The sequence below is a fragment of the Trachinotus anak genome, unplaced genomic scaffold, assembly GCF_046630095.1.
Source record: "Trachinotus anak isolate AG129_WGS33_773 ecotype Australia unplaced genomic scaffold, CSIRO_AGI_Tana_v1 ptg000013l, whole genome shotgun sequence".
Lineage (NCBI taxonomy): Eukaryota > Metazoa > Chordata > Actinopteri > Carangiformes > Carangidae > Trachinotus > Trachinotus anak.
In genome coordinates this window covers 8,569,773-8,588,992 of record NW_027273864.1, presented here as the reverse complement: position 1 = coordinate 8,588,992, position 19,220 = coordinate 8,569,773, and the positions used below count along the sequence as shown (strand labels likewise).

At 40.4% G+C, this 19,220-nt stretch overlaps 1 protein-coding gene across 2 annotated transcripts in view; it reads right to left on the bottom strand.

Annotated features, from left to right (window-relative positions):
• The window catches only part of tafa4b (TAFA chemokine like family member 4b), a 39,674-nt gene that overhangs the window by 2,008 nt on the left and 18,446 nt on the right, over window positions 1–19,220 (bottom strand). For both annotated transcript variants that reach the window (XM_071494627.1, XM_071494626.1), the window contains exons 4-5: window positions 11,400–11,555; window positions 1,238–1,362 (exon numbers count right to left, since the gene is read on the bottom strand). In XM_071494627.1, the coding sequence (XP_071350728.1) occupies window positions 1,238–1,362; window positions 11,400–11,555 (281 nt within the window). The remainder of the gene's footprint in view (window positions 1–1,237; window positions 1,363–11,399; window positions 11,556–19,220) is intronic.

Below are 19,220 nucleotides of genomic sequence, written 5' to 3'. Positions count from 1 at the left end.
AATGAGGATAATTGCACCTATCAGTCCCAGAGTTGGTGTTAGGCCCAGGGTCATTAATTCCACTGCCTGTGACTGAGCCCAGCGGTGCCTCTGTTTCTCAGTCTATCCCACTCACCAATTTAATTATGACTCTTAATTGTAAAGCCTCTGTGGAAGGCCCCAGCCATAATGCATTCTAATGAATGCGACAGATGTTGTGCTGTTATGCCATCTCTCGAGCAATTACTCTTATGGCGCCTGCACCGCTTCCCACACAACTGTTTCTCTTTTTATATTTCACCTGTAAATAAACCGCACCTGCTCCATCCCACAACACGCACTCCAGCCGTCAGTCCCGCAAATTAACTTTCACACTTCAACAGTTTACAAAGGGCCATGAAGGACCCTCATTTAAATCAATTCATCTCATCTGAATAGCGTCAATCGACATGGTATCACACAGTGGTTGTGTGGGGCACAGAGTGTACAGAGGTGTTGTTTTTTTCTCCATCACCTGTGTGCTTTTTTTCACTCTTGCCTGAGGAGATAGAGTTACAGCAGATTAACAAGTATGGCTCACTGGGGGACTGGCATATTCATCAGCTTTGTATGTTCTTTCTGATATTTATTGATATTTGTAATTTGCGCTTCAATTAGACTGCACTCATTTGTGGGCATCTTGAAGATCCAAACAAGCATTGTTTGCAATGATATATCTAATTTGCTTTGTAAGCACTTCTGAGTTATTTCTTTTCTTATACAGTCATACACACCATAAAAATAGTAATAGGAGACATCTGATTTAAAGTTTGTTTACCAGATACTAATTGAGACAGGCTGTTTCCCTGGGAAAAAAATGTATTCAATTGAAGATCAAGGTCAGTTCTAGCTACATCAAATATTATTCAAGCTGGGAGATGCTAAGTAATATGTTTATTTATTCTTTCTGGTCATCATGTCTTTCTCAAGGGATTGAGATTTGATGTGAACACTGATAAGGGTACATGCTTTGTTGTTATCTACAAATTAGAAGATATCAAAGCCTCTGTAATAATTGGGCTTGGCTGGATATACATGTAGGTGACCCTGCAAGTACAGAAAACAGCAGAGGCAACGCAGGCAAGGAAAAGAGCCGCATGTGTGAGTTGACATGGATAAAATGTACATCAGCGTCACTGATAGGCCAGTGTTGACACAGGGATGCAAAGAGGTATAAGAAGTATACAAACAGACAAACAAAAAAAGTCATTTTTCTCACCTTGGTGGTTTTGACTTTGTTGCCAGTGCTGCAGGACCAGCCAGTCAGGTCAGGCAGGACCTTACACTCCTCCCCATCCATACATGGCTGCATTTGGCACCACCACTTCTGGGCTACAATGGAGGCTGAAGCAGAAAATGGATTTTCAGGAGAACAGAAAGACAGCTGGTTTCTCAAATGATGATGATATGATGAGGAGGACTGAATTTAAGATGAATGCTAGAACAGGGGTATAACACACACCCTTCAACTCAGTAACAAGAAACATGGTAACTCAGTAACTGTTATAATTTACTGTATACAACTGACATAAACAATTATTTTAGAAAATAATTCTGATACCATTTTTACAGTGATAAGATAACAAAAGCGCTGTCCATGGTGCTGATCCTGCCACTGGAACTGCACTAGAATCAGCACCATGGACAGCGCTTGTAACAAACACTGCGGCTCTGTTCAATTCTACAGTATCTCTGAGCAGTCATGTGTTCTTTCATCTGTACTATGATAACTGTGATTTTCACATGAGCTCAAATGCAAAGCAGTTACCCTTTTTTTCATTATAATCAGATTAATGTAATCCCTCAAAATGTGATTTTAAACCCTGTGTGGAATGGGGAAGTCTGGCATCCGCAAGACAAAAAAAAAAAATTAAAGTAGGAAGAACAGGGGAAATTTGACACAAAACTTCACTGTCAGGCTTAGGCATCATTTAAGGACTAATAAAAGTCCTAAAACTATGTGGGATAAAGCCAATCTGATGTGGCCAACCTGTAATGTGGTGAATGTATGTGTATTTTTGCATTTTGTGCAGATGTGTGAGATGCTTCTATATAAATGACGACTTCTAATTTCCCAATTGTCTGTGGTATAATCAGCAAAACACAAAGCGCAGCTAGACAGTGAACCAATGAGTATTATTGCTATGGCATAATACAAGGAGTAAGAACAGGATTATGATGAAGAAGTGCTATCAGTTAAAACAGTTTGTTCTCACATATTTGAGACAAGAAACACTAAATTTATGATCTATTATATGATTTTTGCAAGAATAAAAGGTCTCTCATTCCATGCAATGTTGTGAAAAAGAAAATATAAAAAGGGCCTTCTAGAGTTTTTTTTTTCTATTTTTTAAAATCAATTGAACAAATTTCACTTACTGTATCTAAATTAAGAAAGAATAAAGGGATGGCTTGCTGCATATCTAGGTGCAAGAAAATGGATAAGATCCATCTCCAGAGATCAGCCTGATCTACAGTTAATCTGCTATTAAACCTCAAGTTTTTTTGATATCTTAGCAGCTGACAATCAAATCTCTCAGATCATCTGACCCAGATGTCTAGACTCTAGACTAAACTTATCATCCATCCATTCTGCTTTATCAAGTGTGGAGACAGAAAGGGATAAAAGGGAGCATCCATTTCTCAAACTTCATTTAGCTGCAGAATTGACAGTGTTTAGAAAGGAATTTTGATCTGTTGTGACTATTGTTTCCAACAAAAGAAGGAGATGAGGTGGTATTGGCAGGAAAATGGGCTTTCAACTGCATAATGCAAAAGAACATGAACAAATCCTCTCAAGCATATAGTGTAAGAAGAAAACACTGTGGCTGAGAGAAATAGAAGGAGGAAGACGAGGCTAAATAATACGTGTTCACCAAGAAAACATCTTTGTAGTGAGGAAATGAGCAGCGAGGGGAACTAAGAGAAGTGGAGAGGGAAGGGTGGGAAGGAAGGAGGGCCTTTGAGGATCACTATCACCGAGTCCAACAAAGAAAGGAGCAGATTTAACAAAGAGAACAGAGGGAAGGAGAGTGACAAACTGAAGCAGAGTGGAAAATAGGCAGCACAAATGCAATGACAGGGACAGGAAGACATATAGCAAGAAGAAGGAGCCCAGCGCCAAATTGCCAAGTCACCACAAAAAAACTCTCACAGCTATCACAAGGCATAATGTTGAACACACTGTTGTGATGCATGAGCTCAGTGGCAGTAAGCGGTTCTAAAAACCAATGGCTGTGTAATGCTCGTTAATGTGGCCATTATGGTGTCGACGACGGTGCTTTGCGCTGCGAGAGTGTTATTCAGAGCTAATGGGCATGGCCTGTGAGTGCTATTATGGAGTTAGCGTTCCCTGCAGCTTATCTCATGCTATACTAGGAGGGTGGGGCTGGGCGGGCGTGACACATAAGCACCTGCCTGTCAAGTCGGAAAATGAACAAGGGCTGGTTCGTGGTCTGTGATGTCATGGATAGTTCAGATGTCGAACAGCACTCAGACACAGGTCTCAACAGGTCAATGATAAAAAGATTACAGAGGTGCTTACAGAGGTACTTAACTGTGTGTGCAGTAGTTAATTCTGTGATCATCACCTTTGGGATCATATTATTCCAGGCCCTGTTGTGGATGTGCAGAGCCCAGTGCTCGGTGCTGGCGTCACCCTGTAACTACGAGGCCTTCGAGGTCAGCTACTGTACAGACGGCCTATAAAAGTGTCTTTCTGCAAGACTGCTTTTGAAAATGTGGCATCTGATTTCCACTGTAGATGGGCGTCTTGAATTCTATTTTAAAGGAAACGTTTGACATTTTAGGAAAAAATGCTTATTTGCATTCTTGCCAAGAATTAGAGTACAGCACGTATGAAGCTACTGCCAGTGGAGTGAACAGCTAGCTTGACTTTGTTCAAAGTCCACCTACTAGCACCTTAGCCATCCTAATTAGCATAGATATCGTCATGCTAGCAGTTTCCCAATGTTTCAAGTCTTACCCTAAGCTATGCTAATCAGCTGCTGGTTCAACAGCTTCACATTTTCTGTGCAAACATGGGAGTGGTGAACTCACCAACACTTTGTCGTGACTCATATACATAAGTTGTTCATGAGTCACACAGTTAAATCCACACACAGTCAGAGGGGCCAACTTTTCTTGATCAGAAAATACTTTAACAGCTTATACTTGAATTAGCACGAGTGCTTTTAAAATTGATCATGCTAATTTTACATTGGCAGCTTTACACTTTTCCTGCACTGCTGTGAAAATTTTCACTACATATTAAACTAGTAATGTTGAAAATGAATCATTGCCAAGTTCTAGAGATAGAAAGAGATGCATAATCTCCAGGTAAAATGTCTGTAACGCATGGAGTACCTCTCAGCCTACATAATCTAATTGCATCAGTCTCATTAAGAGTCTACATTTATATTCACAAAAGGTGGATATGCTTATTAAAAAAAGGTTTACAGCTCAGGCACTCATTTCATCACAGTTACTATCAGCTCATTACAATGGAACCTGCACTCAGAATGGCTCCCTTTTAAGTTCTCTTTCAAACTTTCAGCACGGGATCAACTGAGGGCAAACGTCTAGACAGTGCTTTGCTTAAGGTGCAGGTGATTAGGCAACACAAGGGACTGGGGCTATGTTATTCCCCAGGTTGTCGCCTCGTCTCTGGGGTTCTCTAAATAAGGTCTGTGGAGGTTTTACGCTAAGAGGCTGCCTACAGCTCTTCTCTCCTCCTACTGATCACAACATGTCAATCCAACACACACCTGATAAATGTCACTCACTGTTATGCTGGTTGTGGTTACAGCTTTTCATTTTTGTTTGTTTGTGTGAGCGAGCGAGCATGTCAGCTGTGTGAGCATTCAACACAGCTTCTGTTCATTTCTTCCTGCACTGCCGGCCGCATTGTCATTGTAATGTTTGTGACATCAAGTGGACAAAGTTGAAACTGCAGGTCCCCCCCATCCACATTTACCATGTGATTTTACAGGAACACATAGTTGATGCATAGTTCAGACTCCTGTGACCGAATACAAGCAGGCATGTTAATTATTGTAATACTTGTAAGTGCTTCTTGACAAACATGACCCCCTCAATGTAAAAACACTAAAGCTGATACATAGCATTTCTTTGGCTGGAAGAAATGTCTCACATTTTCACCAAAAGTATACGCAACAAACAAGTTTTCACCCAAAGTGTTCTCCTAGGTATACAAAAACCAGGCTTAAATAAATCTCACCCTATATTAATATATAGCTTTCATCTGTGAATGAACCTTATTATTTTTCAAACACACGAAGGTGAGAGATGTGTGATCACATCAGCCAACTAACTCAGTGACATGGATTATTTGTATTTCAGATGATTAAACTGAAGTCAATCAGTTCAAAAGGACTTTCTTCACCTCTAACCCTTTCATCTAAAGTCAGTCAAGTTACATGATAAAGAATAATAGATCAGCCTTTGATATATAGACAACAAAAACTAACTCAATGTCTACATATCCCATTGTATCATTCAAATGTAGCCTGTTTGATGTAAGGCAGGGCATACTAATACAATATGTGCACTCAGGCGTGACAGAGTGTTTGCCCATTAATACTTTACAAAGGCACTGCCTGAACTCACTCAGTGGAGCTACACAAATCGCGAAGGGGAGTTTACTTTTGCTTTGCATGTGTGTGCGTGCTAGTTTGTCTGTGCATTTGCATGTGAGCACGCGTAGATGCCTTTGTGTGTTTTGTGTGTGTACACGTCTGCAGTCCCCACTGTGCAGAAAGTGTCATGCGTAAAAGCACAATCACAAGCAGTCCTGTGCCCTTTCTCCCAGATCATTACTATTTAAAGGGAAAATGATGTACCATCACACAAACACACACACAAGAAGTTGGGGGTGGACCCAGAGGTATGAATACCCTCAGGCATTGTAACTGTTCCACTCAGTGATCCTGGAGTGCAGAGGCAGATGGAGAAAAGCATCCATCTCTTTCTGCAAGGATTTACTAACACACTGTATCTCAGTTGCACCGGCTCACACAGGTATGCATGACGAGGAAAAACAAGTGGAAAGTGTAGTGGAAAAACTGCCAGAAAAAGATTATACACGGTGAACAGTTACACACACACATATGCTCTCACACATTCACAGGAATAGACTGACAAAATGACATAACCACGACATTATGGAGCAGATATTGGAGTAAACAACAGCAGGCTGATGTGTGCTGAAACACTAAACTTGATTTCTTTGTCGCGTAATGAAACAGAGTTTGTCACCATATCTCACACCAAACTGAATCCACTCAACCATTTTTATCAGGTCACTGTGCTCTCTGTCTTTCTCCACCACCAAACACACTTTAATGGCAGTGTCTGTGGAAAGATATAAAGCTCCTTTTTACTGTAACCCAGAACACTAACACACACACACACAGATTCAGTGGAAAGTAAACTTGTACATTTGGTCAGAACAATCTGCAGTTGCAATTTGTATATATTTTTTATGGGCAACTTTCTCTTTTACTCCACTCCAGAAAAATATTTTACTACTACTTACTACTATGCAGATGAAAGCACAGAGGTTCATTTAATGTGACACATAGTTAAAGTTTAAATGACTCAGCAGTATATAAAGTGGTTCCATTTAGCTGTCCATGTATCGGCTACAATATTAAAATGTTCTATACACATGAATGTGTTGATAATTTCACACTCTAAAAAGGGGTCATTCCTCATAATGAGCACCTTTACATTTGTCATGCTTGTACAATGTGACACTAATACTTACATACTTCCATTTAGGTAACATTTTGGAACCAAGACTTAAACTTGATAAGGAATATTTCTAGCAAGAAACAATTCCCCACACATTGTACAAGCGGGTAGCTTTTTTTATGGAGCATAGTACAGATTTCCATTCACTCCCTGGTGGTGCACACAAGTCCAAACCATAGCCAACACTTTCCTAACTAACCCTATGAGCTTAACTAAACTTGTCAGAACCCCAGTTGAGACAAAAGCATTTTATTTATCCTGAATGCCACTGCAGTGAAACCAAACACTGGAGATGAATCTTTTTTCTTCACTTAGACAACCACTGCGTTCTGCAAAATTTGCCCCCAAATGTGAAATCTATGAGACACAGACACACAAGTGGACCCAGTGCATTCCTCCTGTAGAGTAACAGGAACGCAGCTTAACCTTATGACTTCTATTTATGGGCTATTATCAATTCTACCTGTAAAAACACAATATACCTTAGTATTTATCACCTTAGTATTTACTGCGCCAACTCTTCATTCACACACAACTCTACCAACACTAACTCTAATGGAAAATAAAAGCAAAAAGAAGTTGTTTCATAATTAATCACAAAAAAAATCAAGGCAAAAATATTGTGATGAATGAGGATCACATGAAAAAGTTAGTCTTACAGTAATGGGCCCCACGCTGCAGCCAGTAATGGGACCTGCTACCATTTACTCCTCTTTCAGTCGGCATTAATAATGAAACTCCATTTACACTATGGCTTTTCTACAACGGCTGACTACTGAGAGGGGTTCTCTCGTTCCATCAGTGCTCAAGCCTAAAAAAGTGAGAGGAACGTGAGTGGAAGTGTGTGCGTGGATGTGCCTTTGTGTGAGTAAAACTGTGTTGGATGAGGTGAGATCTTTTGTAACTGTGAACTCAGAGGTCAAGCATGACTCATGAGGTAAGTGCTGCTGAGCAGTGGATTTGGAAGTGAGAGGTGGTGCGACTCAGAGGTGAGATCTGAATAGGAAATTAGAAATCCTCGTGACTAGTGTGATGGAGGATTTGGGCTGTGTGTGTGTGTGTGTGTGTGTGTGTGTGTGTGTGGCTGTGTGTTTGCAGAGGGAAAAAGAGAAGAAGTAATTAAGACCAGACCATCAAAAAGAAGTGAATTCGGTAATGCATTAATAACTGTCAGTCTATTTGTTTCTCATCATTCCTTCCTCTTAGAAAACTACAGGCCCACAAAGTCTTTGAAGTCAACAAACAAAAGCAAAGCATCAGGGCAATGCCTATTCTGAGGGGTTAGCAAAGTTTCAAATGATTCCTTATTTATCCCAGCTTTCATTACAAAGCCAATCATCTCTGCTCTGGTTGCCTGATTTTATCATTATCAAGCAATTGTTCCCATCTAGGAACTCATCAAAGAGGTTAAACAACAAATCTACTTTTTTATTGGGTGAAAATAGTGTTGAAATGAACTAGCAGGTATGTTTTTGACAGAGTCATTTGAATGAGAAAAGCACCGTCTACTGGCCACATGCAGGAATAGCAACACAGTGGATGAAGTCAGAAGTAAGTAACACTGAAGTGAGATTTTCTTGTTTCATTTCAAAAGAATAAAATGACTCAGTGATCAAAATAAGAAGCAAGTGAGGGTGAAACAAAAATGAGCAATAGTAAATAAACTATTATGCTATGTTTGAGCTCTGGGAGACCCTGGGCCCTTGTAAAAAGCACAAAAACATACTTCATATTATCTTATTAGCTAGATATATAACTTTTCATCTTGTTTGTACCTGTATTTGTGCACTGAGTGTCCTATGGGCCAGATGTGCCTTTAATAAACTATTATTTGTATTATTATTATTATTATTATTATTATTATATTTTTACTGACAAAAGCCGCTACCGCCCAGAGCCAGACTGAAACCACAGTTACATACAGTAGACTTTCATCGGCTTTATATTTGAGGAAACTGTTTACACAGCATTTTCCTTTTCAAATCCCAAACAACTCATGACTCACTTATGATCTCTGTTGTTGTTGAACAAAAGGTTGTTTATAAGAGGTTTAACAGGGAGTTAGACACCTCTGGGGTCCAACAAGAGGAAAATATATTTGTTATTTCACAGCCCCTATAACAAATAAAACATGAACTATTTCATGGTCATCTTCACACCTTCATCACAGCACCTTCATCAAATGTTCAGGCCCAGTCTGTGGAAAACTGAAGGATTAACATTGCAGCACCTTTCTGCATACAGTGTTGGGGTGTGATATAGTCCAACAAAGTTTTTAGAAATAGAAAAATCTTATGATTGCTGTTATTATTTTGCACATAAAGCGGTGAGACCCCAAAAAATTAGGAAATAAAGTCAATGTCTACAAAACCAAGGGGTTACAAATACACAAAGAATATGGAGTAGTTTCTTGATAACTTTTTGGGGTTTTTCTTATTTTTACTGAGCTTAAAAGGTGAGTTTCTTCTTGTTGGCACAATATACTGTATGTCAGTCAAAGCAGACAAACAAAAGGTGGATCAAGATGAGGGTTTCTCCATCTTACCATATCATTCATTTACTGCATTAGGATGACAATCACTTTACGCTCACAGAACATAAACCAAAAAGACTGATTCTGAAGTCCCAAGTCTGAGAAAATACTCGTCAAGGTCTCCCTCTGAGTGAGTGTGTCAGTCGTTCAGGTCTGTGTGAGTGTGGCATCAGTTTCCAACCCCCAGCTGACCCTAACAGTTTGAATAACCCATGTGCCTCGGAGATTCACTGACACCACTCATGTATGAGACAACTATGTATTTTGCTCTGGTAGGGGGCTAATACAGAATGATTGGATCGGGTTGGCTGACACACTGTGTGTGTGTTTGTGATCTCAGTGGAGCGTCTGTGGATGATAGGGGTCACTGACACTGCTTGTTTCTTGCTGGGCAGGAGCTCTCAGCATGGACAGATGGATAAAACAAAGGTCTATGAAAACGACCCGCAGCTTTCATCTGTCTGTCATCACAACAATCGCACATATAAAGCACACGTTAACAGGCATAAACACATTTGCACGTGTCCATGCACGGTGTGTCTGTGTATGTGTGAGCAGAACTCTATGGATATTTAATGATCTGCTCTATTTTTCCTCTAGCCAATACATATTACACATATTCTTTAATTATTGACTCAACATCAAGAACAACATTGATTTGATTTGGTGATTTTCCCCAAACTTCCCTCTTGCCATTGTTTGGGTTATCACCCAAACAAATGTTATGTCTTAACCTATAAAAGTTATCAGAAGAAAATACTTCCTCTATCACCATCTGTCATATACTCTAGTGGCTCGACCAGATATCAAATGGAATGATGTCCCAAATAAAATCAGGTCTTTTAACCTGCAGTTTAAATTTCCAGTCGTGAGGCCAAGGCTGTCACAGCCGACAGCTGTCGTATATTAACTTCTCCTTTCGTACAGCACGGGGGAATAAGGAAGGCAAGGAGACACTGTTGGCTGGGCTTCCATTACCTGCATTAGTGGCTGTAACCTTTCATGTTACACGATCTCCATGGGACATGATGAATCACAGACTGTTGGACTAGCAGGGCAGAGATGTACAGCTTGATTAGATCCCAATTATACATTAGAAACATATCATTTAACCCCCTTTCAAAAGTGCTCCAGTGTATGAGTGGTATTTTGAAACATTAAAATACCTTTCTGATGAAGTGTGAGAACCTGTCTGACCCCTGGTGAGAGTGGGAGAAGACATTTTCTCACCCGTGGTTGTGTTTGGAAGACCAGGCGCCATTTTTCCATGAGCTTTTCCTGCTTTCAGTCGACATTAAAAGGCTTAGCTCTGTTTGTGCTACAAGTCGAGCAGTGTCTTCCTTTTGGCATGATAAAAAAAAAATTGACACAGAATCCAACCTGACAACCATTTCACATAAAGCCAAGCTATTCATCTTTCCTGCAATGAACCCATTTATTTATGTTACTAATCTCTCAGAATGAATCTGCAGCGCGTCAATCATTATAAAAACACGTTGTGCAGCCAAGCACTGCCCAAATGTGCACAACCTCATTTTAAACTCTAGTCGTGTTCCTAAGGTTTCCAAGAGATACCAAACAGGTCCAGCAGAATTGAAGAGGCTGTGCTGCAGAGTTGTGAGGGAAAGTGTACAAAATAATGCACAAGACATCTTGAATATTTCTCTATGATTGAGTGATGCAGCCATGAAAACACAACATTTTAAGGTTTGAATATTTTCCTGATTGTAAGTGTTGAATGGGTCCAGACAGGATATACAGTCTGTTTTCAGCCAGTGGAATCTTTAGAGCTACTTCAGGGTGAATTTAATGACCAGGTAGAGTGATGGTCAATGAGCAGCTCTACTGACATGATTGTCATGCAGTGGAAAGTTCTCCTTCAAACTAGCATCTTTCCTTCACAGAAATACAAATTGATATTTCTACTGAAAGTGACAGAAGTGGCTCCCATTCCATTTAAGAAATGATGGCTGGTTGTGGATTATGGGGCTGCAAATACTGCACAGGGATATATATGAATATACACATCCACATATACACATCCACAGACACAGAGAGACACGCAGGTTTTTACCTTCCACACATGAAGGTCTGGCTCTGGTGGTGCCAGCAACCTGCCCCGGGAAACAGGAACACTTGACGGTTTGAGAGCGCTCCTCAATCTTATTCTTATTACAGCAGCGATGGATGGCCACCACCTCACATGTCCCCTGCTTCACCTGGTACGAGACTGAGACAGAGAAAGAGAGAAAGGGATTATATATTAGAAATTCATAGACTGTAAAAGGTGGCTTATTGGTATTTTGATGGTTTGTTGTTGCAAAAATTGTCATTTAAATTCAAATAAATTTGTGATGCAAAAAACCCAAAAAACAATCAAATATACACAAAAGCCACTTCTCTGAAAATTAAACAAATCTGCTGAATTATTTACTTTTGCATAAACTCCTCAATTTATTCTGGTCTCATAGCCTTGGATTCATAAATAACCACTCTTTAGTGACACTCTGGTTTTATTCTCATCCCACCCGCCCTCATTAACATCGTCACAGAGGCAGCTCTGTTGTTGTCATTGTGTGCATGAGAAGAAATGGGAGCAAGACATGTTGAAAAAATAATCATTTCTTTGGACTCTTTTCAGACAAAAAAAGCCACTTGATCCAAGCAAAGAACAGGCATGCACATTTTATGAGGGAGTCCTGTGGTGGAGCAACCCACTAATAGAATACACTTAAAGCATTATGGCTTCAGGCCAGAGCCCATCATTATTAAAAGTATGTGAACCCCCTTCGCTAACGGCATTAACAAAAGCTAATTGGAGTCAGCAGTTTTCAAACCTGGAGTCCAACCAGTGAAACTAGATTGGGGATGTGGGTTACAGTTATTGTGACTTATAAGAAATACATTTTGAGTTTGCTACTCACAAGAAGCATCTGCTGATGTGAATCATGCAAAAGAGAGACCTCAGAAGTTGTTGATTTGCATAAAGCTGAAAGAGTTACAAAGTGATTTCAAAGAGTTTAAATATTCATCAGTCCACAGTCAGACAAACTGTCTGTAAATGGAGATGATTTAGTTCTGTGGCTGTTCTCCCTAGAAGTGAGCGCCAAGCTGCGATGACTCCAAAAGCACAACACAGAGTGATCATTAACGTAACAAGCATCCTCGGAGTAACAGCTAAAGATCACGCATGGCTGCAAGGAGCAATATTGTACATTACAGAACATTATGGAAGAAGCTGCTGCTCTCCAAACAAAACAAAAAAAAAAGAAAAACAACACCACTGAGCCACCGATGTTTCTCATAGAGCATCTTGACACTCCACAACACTAGTGGGAAATCATTTTGTGGACTGATGAAACTAAGGTTGAATTGTTTGGGAAGAACATGCAGCAGTGTGGTATAAAAAGAAAATGCATACCAACATGAAAACATCCTAAAGGTGAAGCAGGCTGGAGACAGCATCATGATTTCGGGCTTTGCTGCCTCTGGGCCTGAACAGCTCAACCCAAGTTTATCAGGGTGTCTCACAGGATAATGTCAGGGTGGCTGTTCAGCTGCTGAAACTCAGTAGAAGTTGGATGATGCAGCAGGACAATGACCCTAAACACTGAAGTAAATCTACCACAGAATGAATTCAGCCAAAGACAATCCAGCAATTTGAAGTGGCCCAGTCAGAGTCCAGACCTTAACCCAGCAGAGAAGCTGTGGAATGACCTCAGAGCCGTTGGCACCAGACCTCCTGAGAATATGTCTGAGCTGAAGCAGGTCTGTAGGAAGAATGCTCCAAGTTCCTCCTGAACATTGTGCAGGTCTGATCAGCAGCTACTGGAAGAGCTGGTTTGAGGTTGTTGATGCCAAAGGAGGTTTGACCAGCTCCTATTTTTTCCACCAGCACTGTGAATGTTTAATTGCTAAGTTCAATAAAAATTCAAAAGATAATAACTGTTTGTGTGACATTATCTTGTGACTGTGTGACTGTATCTTGTGCCATTGCTTCTGTACTGTAATCGAACCCCCTTTCACCAGCCCCACCTCGTTTTTCTTTCATCCTGACCGCTGCGAGGGCATGTCCAGGCAATGTACGACCTGTGAATAAGGAAGTACTTTTTGCAAAAAACTGAGTGGCTTTTTGCCATCATGTGACTTTTTATTATATTTATTATCATTTCATTTCACATGTATATTTTTTTACAAAGTAGTTTGACCTACTTTATGTAAGTAGCTTTAGTTAACTAGATTTCTCCCTTGGGTAGCTTTGCTGTAGTTCAACTTCTTACAGTGTAAAGTAATTTGTAGCTCGCAAAGCTATGCTGTCAAAGTAGCTCCCCGGCACTGATGTACAGTATGTTGGTTTCTGCATTTGTGTGTGTGTTCTTGAAAGTCAAATCTTATGTTAGGATAATTGCTTTTCACCTGACATGACACCGCCAACAAACACAGCGTCTAATCTCAATGATTGTCTCCACACTTCCCTGGGGACCTCGCTCTGGTTAATTATAACAGTCTCCTGACAGCAACGGGACTGAGGGGGCATGTTTAACTTGAAGTAAATTTTAACCCAAAGCTTTCTGCCCAGTGACACAGTGCGTCTTTATTTGCGTGTGTGATGTCACTGAAACAACACGCTTTTAATCATAATTATTTCTGTTCAGGCAAATTGTTTCAAATCTCTCCCTTGATTACCCCCCTCCTAGGGGAAATGTCTTTTGATAAACAAATCAGCAGCATCCACAAGCTATAAGATAAACATTCACACTGATAAAAAGAACTCACTGGGACATTCACGTATGTAGCAGTTGACATTTTGACAACTTGTTCATGAGGATGCTACAAGGAGAATGTGTGAATAGGCTTATATTGTATATTAAATGTGTACTTCATAGTGTCTATGCTAATGTCACATTCACTCAAGCACATTGATCCATGAATCTCTTAGGAGGCTACCTAAAGGAAAACACACCAACCACAAATGTTGGGTAAAATGTTTAGCAAATCTAATCTTTGCTTATGGCTTCTGAAAGGATTCCCGCTGCCTTATCTTCACTCTCAAAGCTTGTTGTGCACTCCTGAGAGTCTCTGGCACCGTTTCCCGAGCACAGCAAACCCTGCTGGCGACATTACTACCTATAAGCCTCTTTACAGCCCTGCAAAAACCTTGGTTATACTGTACCATAAGCCCAGATTTCATTTATGTACGTGACTTTACCTAGACTCCAAAACTTTTCATGCTCAGCTGAATGAGCTTTGCAGTCAGACACAAAAGTGCGCGCACACAGACGCACACACTCAGCCGCAAACACACAAACATAGCACACACACACACTCTGCAGAAGGTTCCATTTCTGCAGGCCATGGCCCCTCTCATCCTTTCTGATTTAAAGTTTGTTTGTTCTCTTCTCTAGAGAGCCCCATCAATGATCCCTGGCTTTCTGAGGGCGCCCCTCCGCTATCATCCCTCCACTTTCATTTCCCTCACTCCTCTGTCTCAGGCTCTCCTGAGGCTGGAGCAGCTGCCAGATTACCCCACACACATGCACACACACACATATAGCCTTTATCTACTGATAGAAATCTAGAATAGAGTAAAATAGAACAGAACTCAAAGGGAGAAGATATATCAGTATAGCCATAAGCATAACTGTAATAATCACATTTTAAGCACTGATGGGAAAAAAAAAAATCCAGCTCTAATACAATCAAATTGCTCTTTTTATCAGACTCATGCCCTCAGTATCATTACTGAAAATTAATTCCACTGTGTAGAGTGGTGACTGAGTAAAACTGGTCAATCGGCCGGCCCCCATCACAGAAAACAGGCAGCTTGTTAGTGGGAAAGTGAGACAGGGAGAGAGTCATACAGGAGGAGGAGAAGGGGTGTCACAGGCAGAGGAAAGAACAAAGAGCAACTCGCCTCTCGCTGGCATAATGAGGTCAGAAGGTTCACAGGTCTCCACTGTTTATTGCCGACATCAGAGCTGGGCCGAGGCTGTTTGTATTTTAAAACTGCAAAGCTTTTGAAGGTGTGTGTGAGCAGTGGAAGATGTGTTGCTGGTGCAGCCTTCACCAGGGGAGCAGCACAACAAACTGGATGCAGAAACTCAATGATGATGGTTTGTTGCCGTGTAACTATCAGTAAATGGAATAAAATGATGAATAAAATGTGACAACGGTGTGGGAATTGATATCACCCTGAAAAGTTAAGAGCAAATCATATCCTGCAGATGAAAAGGCTGCCAAAAAAAAATTAAAGTTATTTTTACGATTTTTCTGTGTGTGATGGTAGCTGCCTTTCCAACTGTGGCTGTAGACGTCACTAACCAGAAACTGAGCGTGCACGCTAAAGGAAATGTGCATCTTTTGGACCTGCATAAATAAGCTCCTCTCCAATGATAAATCACAACATATCTCAAAATCTTGTCTGCTTTAATATCAGTGTTTACAAAGAGTCAAACATAATATTATAATATAATTTGAGAATACGTGAAAGTCTGTTTCGTTTGGGATTTTAACTCTCAGCTTCTGAATCAAACAAGTTGACAGTGAAAAACTGTCCTCAGGCCGGTGGTAAGGCGTGGTGTCACAGAAATGTGAATAAAGAATAAAACTGTAGCATTATCGTTCTATATCACTGGCATCCTGACAACCATTGTTTTATCTTTTTTTTTCTTTTTTCGCTTTAACTATGGGCAGCTGGCAGGTCTGTCATGCGACACCAGTGATAATGTGCTGGAAAAGGTCAAAATATTCAACTCATTTCTGAAGAATCATAAAAGCAGGAGGATAAGTCAGTACGTGCAAGAGAGTGTGTACTGATATATTTGTCAGCTTGTAAGTGTGGGCCTGTTTCTAAGCAAAAATATGCGTCTTTGAAGGGGTATCGATGATTTATACCCTTGAGCATCCAAAGTATTTAATCAATGAACAGAGGTTAGAGAGTCATATAGAGTTTACAGCCAAAATCTATTTAATGTGGGAGAAATCGACACACAATCACCCACGCATGTTGCTCAGAAACAAGAGCTGTAAAGCCATTTTGTGTCTTTAGTGCAAAAAAAGTTCTCCATCATGATATAATGAAAGTATTATTGATGAATAATTGACATATTTCAACAATATCTCAGTTTTGAAACAGCAGCCAAAAATAGCTGTGTGTGTGTGTAGAACAAACAGTTCATAAATGTTACATGGTTGGTGCAACTGTACTGAACTACACTGGAATTTGTCAAAATGAGAGCTACTGAGAAGTGAATTTTAAGAAGATGTAAACTGTTCCAGCAGTAAAAAGCATTAAGTAAGGTCAAAATCTACACTAGCTGTGACCAAAACCAACTCTAAATCAAAACTGTACAGACCCAAGAAGTCTGAACTAAATTAAACCAAAACCAGAGCAAGTGCAGAAAAGTAGTCTGGAGAGCAGTCTGAAATACTGCAGCTCCACTGCCTGTTTTGTCTCCCCTCCACCAGCCCCTGCTCAGAGTGCTGCAGCCTCTCACCTCATCTGCTTAGAATTCATGTGTTGAGCAGTCACCCTCCAGCTATATACACATAATAACAGTGTATCTAATGTCTCAATGTTGCCTTTAAACCATTCTGTTATGGCCGTCTCAGTGTAATAGAGCCCAGCACACGCTGAGATGAAAAGACTTCTCAAGCATGGCTAAATGCTTCTATTCCCGCAGCAGGCAAAAGGGAGGTGGGGTGGTGGTGGGATGGCAACAGTAGCTGGGCAGCCAACAAACCAAGCTACCTTGAACTGATGGGTTAGCCGGGCGATTGATGTATTCTGACAGACACAGGCAAGCAGGAACACTGTGCAATTTATCAAAAGGCTGTGTCTTTCCCCTGTCAATATCTGACAGGCTTGTCCACCGCTTTGAAAGGCCAGATATCTAGCAAATCTGTCGGAGGCGGCAAAGTCAATGCAGAGGGGACATACTGTGCGTCTCTGTAGGAACCCACTGGTAAGTTTCAAGGCAGTACGATTGCAGTGATGATGATGATGCAGTGATGTCAAACACAATCCCAAATCCTCTCTGGTATAAAGAAACATATTCACATACTACACTTATCCTAAATTCTGACCCTTTCTCCGCTTTAAGCCTTTAGATCACTCGTCACCCTTCCTTCCTCTCCTCCACTCTCCTCACTTGCTCAATGTCCTTTTTACCCTGGTCCAGCACAGCCCATCAATCCTCCTGACATTATCAGTGTTTAACAGGCCCACATCAGGCCTCACCCAGGTTTATGCTAATCATCATAACAGGTTGTTGGTACGGCTGAGTGCTCAGGTGCAACAAATCTATTCCCAATAAAACCTGCTTGCTGAGACCTTGCCAGGGCTGTTTTTTTTAAAGGAGGCATCTTCTAAGCAGCCTTAGATAACACTGACTGGAGTTGGGTATGCCTGTTTAAACATGTGCAGGGACACACATACAGTATATACACATGCAAATGTAGTGTAAGATTGTTTACATATTTAAAATATGAATATGGCAAAAGCCTTGACAGTAGACTTCTACAAGCAGAAATAGCTAGAGAGGCAGATCCTCACATTAGCCAAGGTGAACACAGGGTATCCCACGAACACTGTGAATTCATGAACAAATATATCTTTCTGAATGTAAGATATCTTTTGTGATTAACAGTTAACATGTTGAACCAGGGATTAACAATATGTCCAAGAAGCCAAAAATAATGTTTGGTTTTCTAATCATGCTGTAACAAGCTGTGGACTGCTGCCATACCCACTACTGGTATCAGTTCTGCAAGCTAGTGACTGAACTGTTAGTCTCAGATAATTTCATTTCTGAAATTAAAAAAAAAAAGAAAAAGAGGAAGTGAATATGAGAATTTCTCAAAATACAAGCAGAACCTGCTCAGGATCACACCTGTACGGACACAGTCAGTGGTTTTACCTGCAGGTACGTATGATGTTTCAATAAGAAACAGCACAAAAGGTATCATTTGTGTTGCATTACCTTGAAAGCTGCAATACTTTGTGTGAACTGCTTATGAATTGTTCCTTGTAATTGTTATGAAATACAGCACAGGGCTAAATGAAGCAATAAAGACCTGACAGGTGTGTTAATGTAAATATTTTGCATTAGGTTTCATAATTTTCTTCACACCATTGTTCTATTTGTGAAAGGACCGACTCTGAAAACGGCAGTAAGAGTAATGAATAGATAAGCTGATCATTTTTGAAGGCTGAACGTTTCAGCGTTAAGATGTGAACCTGGATGTGCATTTTGTTTGTGCTATTAGCTGCTATACGTGGACACAGGGATCCATCCCAGGCAACAGACACCTACAACCTGCAATGATTGGCTGATTTTATTTCTATTCTTGAATACTGTTACTGTCTTCAAAGTGATGCAAAACCTCTCAGGCCAGGCAACTGGGACTGCATACAAATGTAAAAGCTTATACTTATAATGGTGATGGTGAAGTTTAATTTTTGATTAATTTAAGATGTATCCAGTACATGCCATCTGTAGGTCCGATAAAAAAAAGCTACATAAACCGACATAAACTACTTTTTAAGCCACTGGAACACCTGCCAGGGTGGTCTTGTTCTGAGATGACTGAGACTGAGTGAGGAACACATTTGGTGGCTCATTCTACCTTTTATACCCATAAGAGTACTGCTGGAGGATAAAAAAAGAAAGCAGATGCTACTTTATATTTATTTAAAGTGACAACTGTCAGTTATATCATGTATGCATGGTTAGTTGACATTCATTCCACCTATTCCCATTATAGAGTTGTTTTTGAGGTGAGTTCCTGTAAAGTGACAGATTGCCTTTGAGAATGACACTGAGTAAATGGGACTAAGAAAAAAAAACATATTTCTAGAGGAGCATTTTTTGACCTCTAGAGCCACCATGTGGCA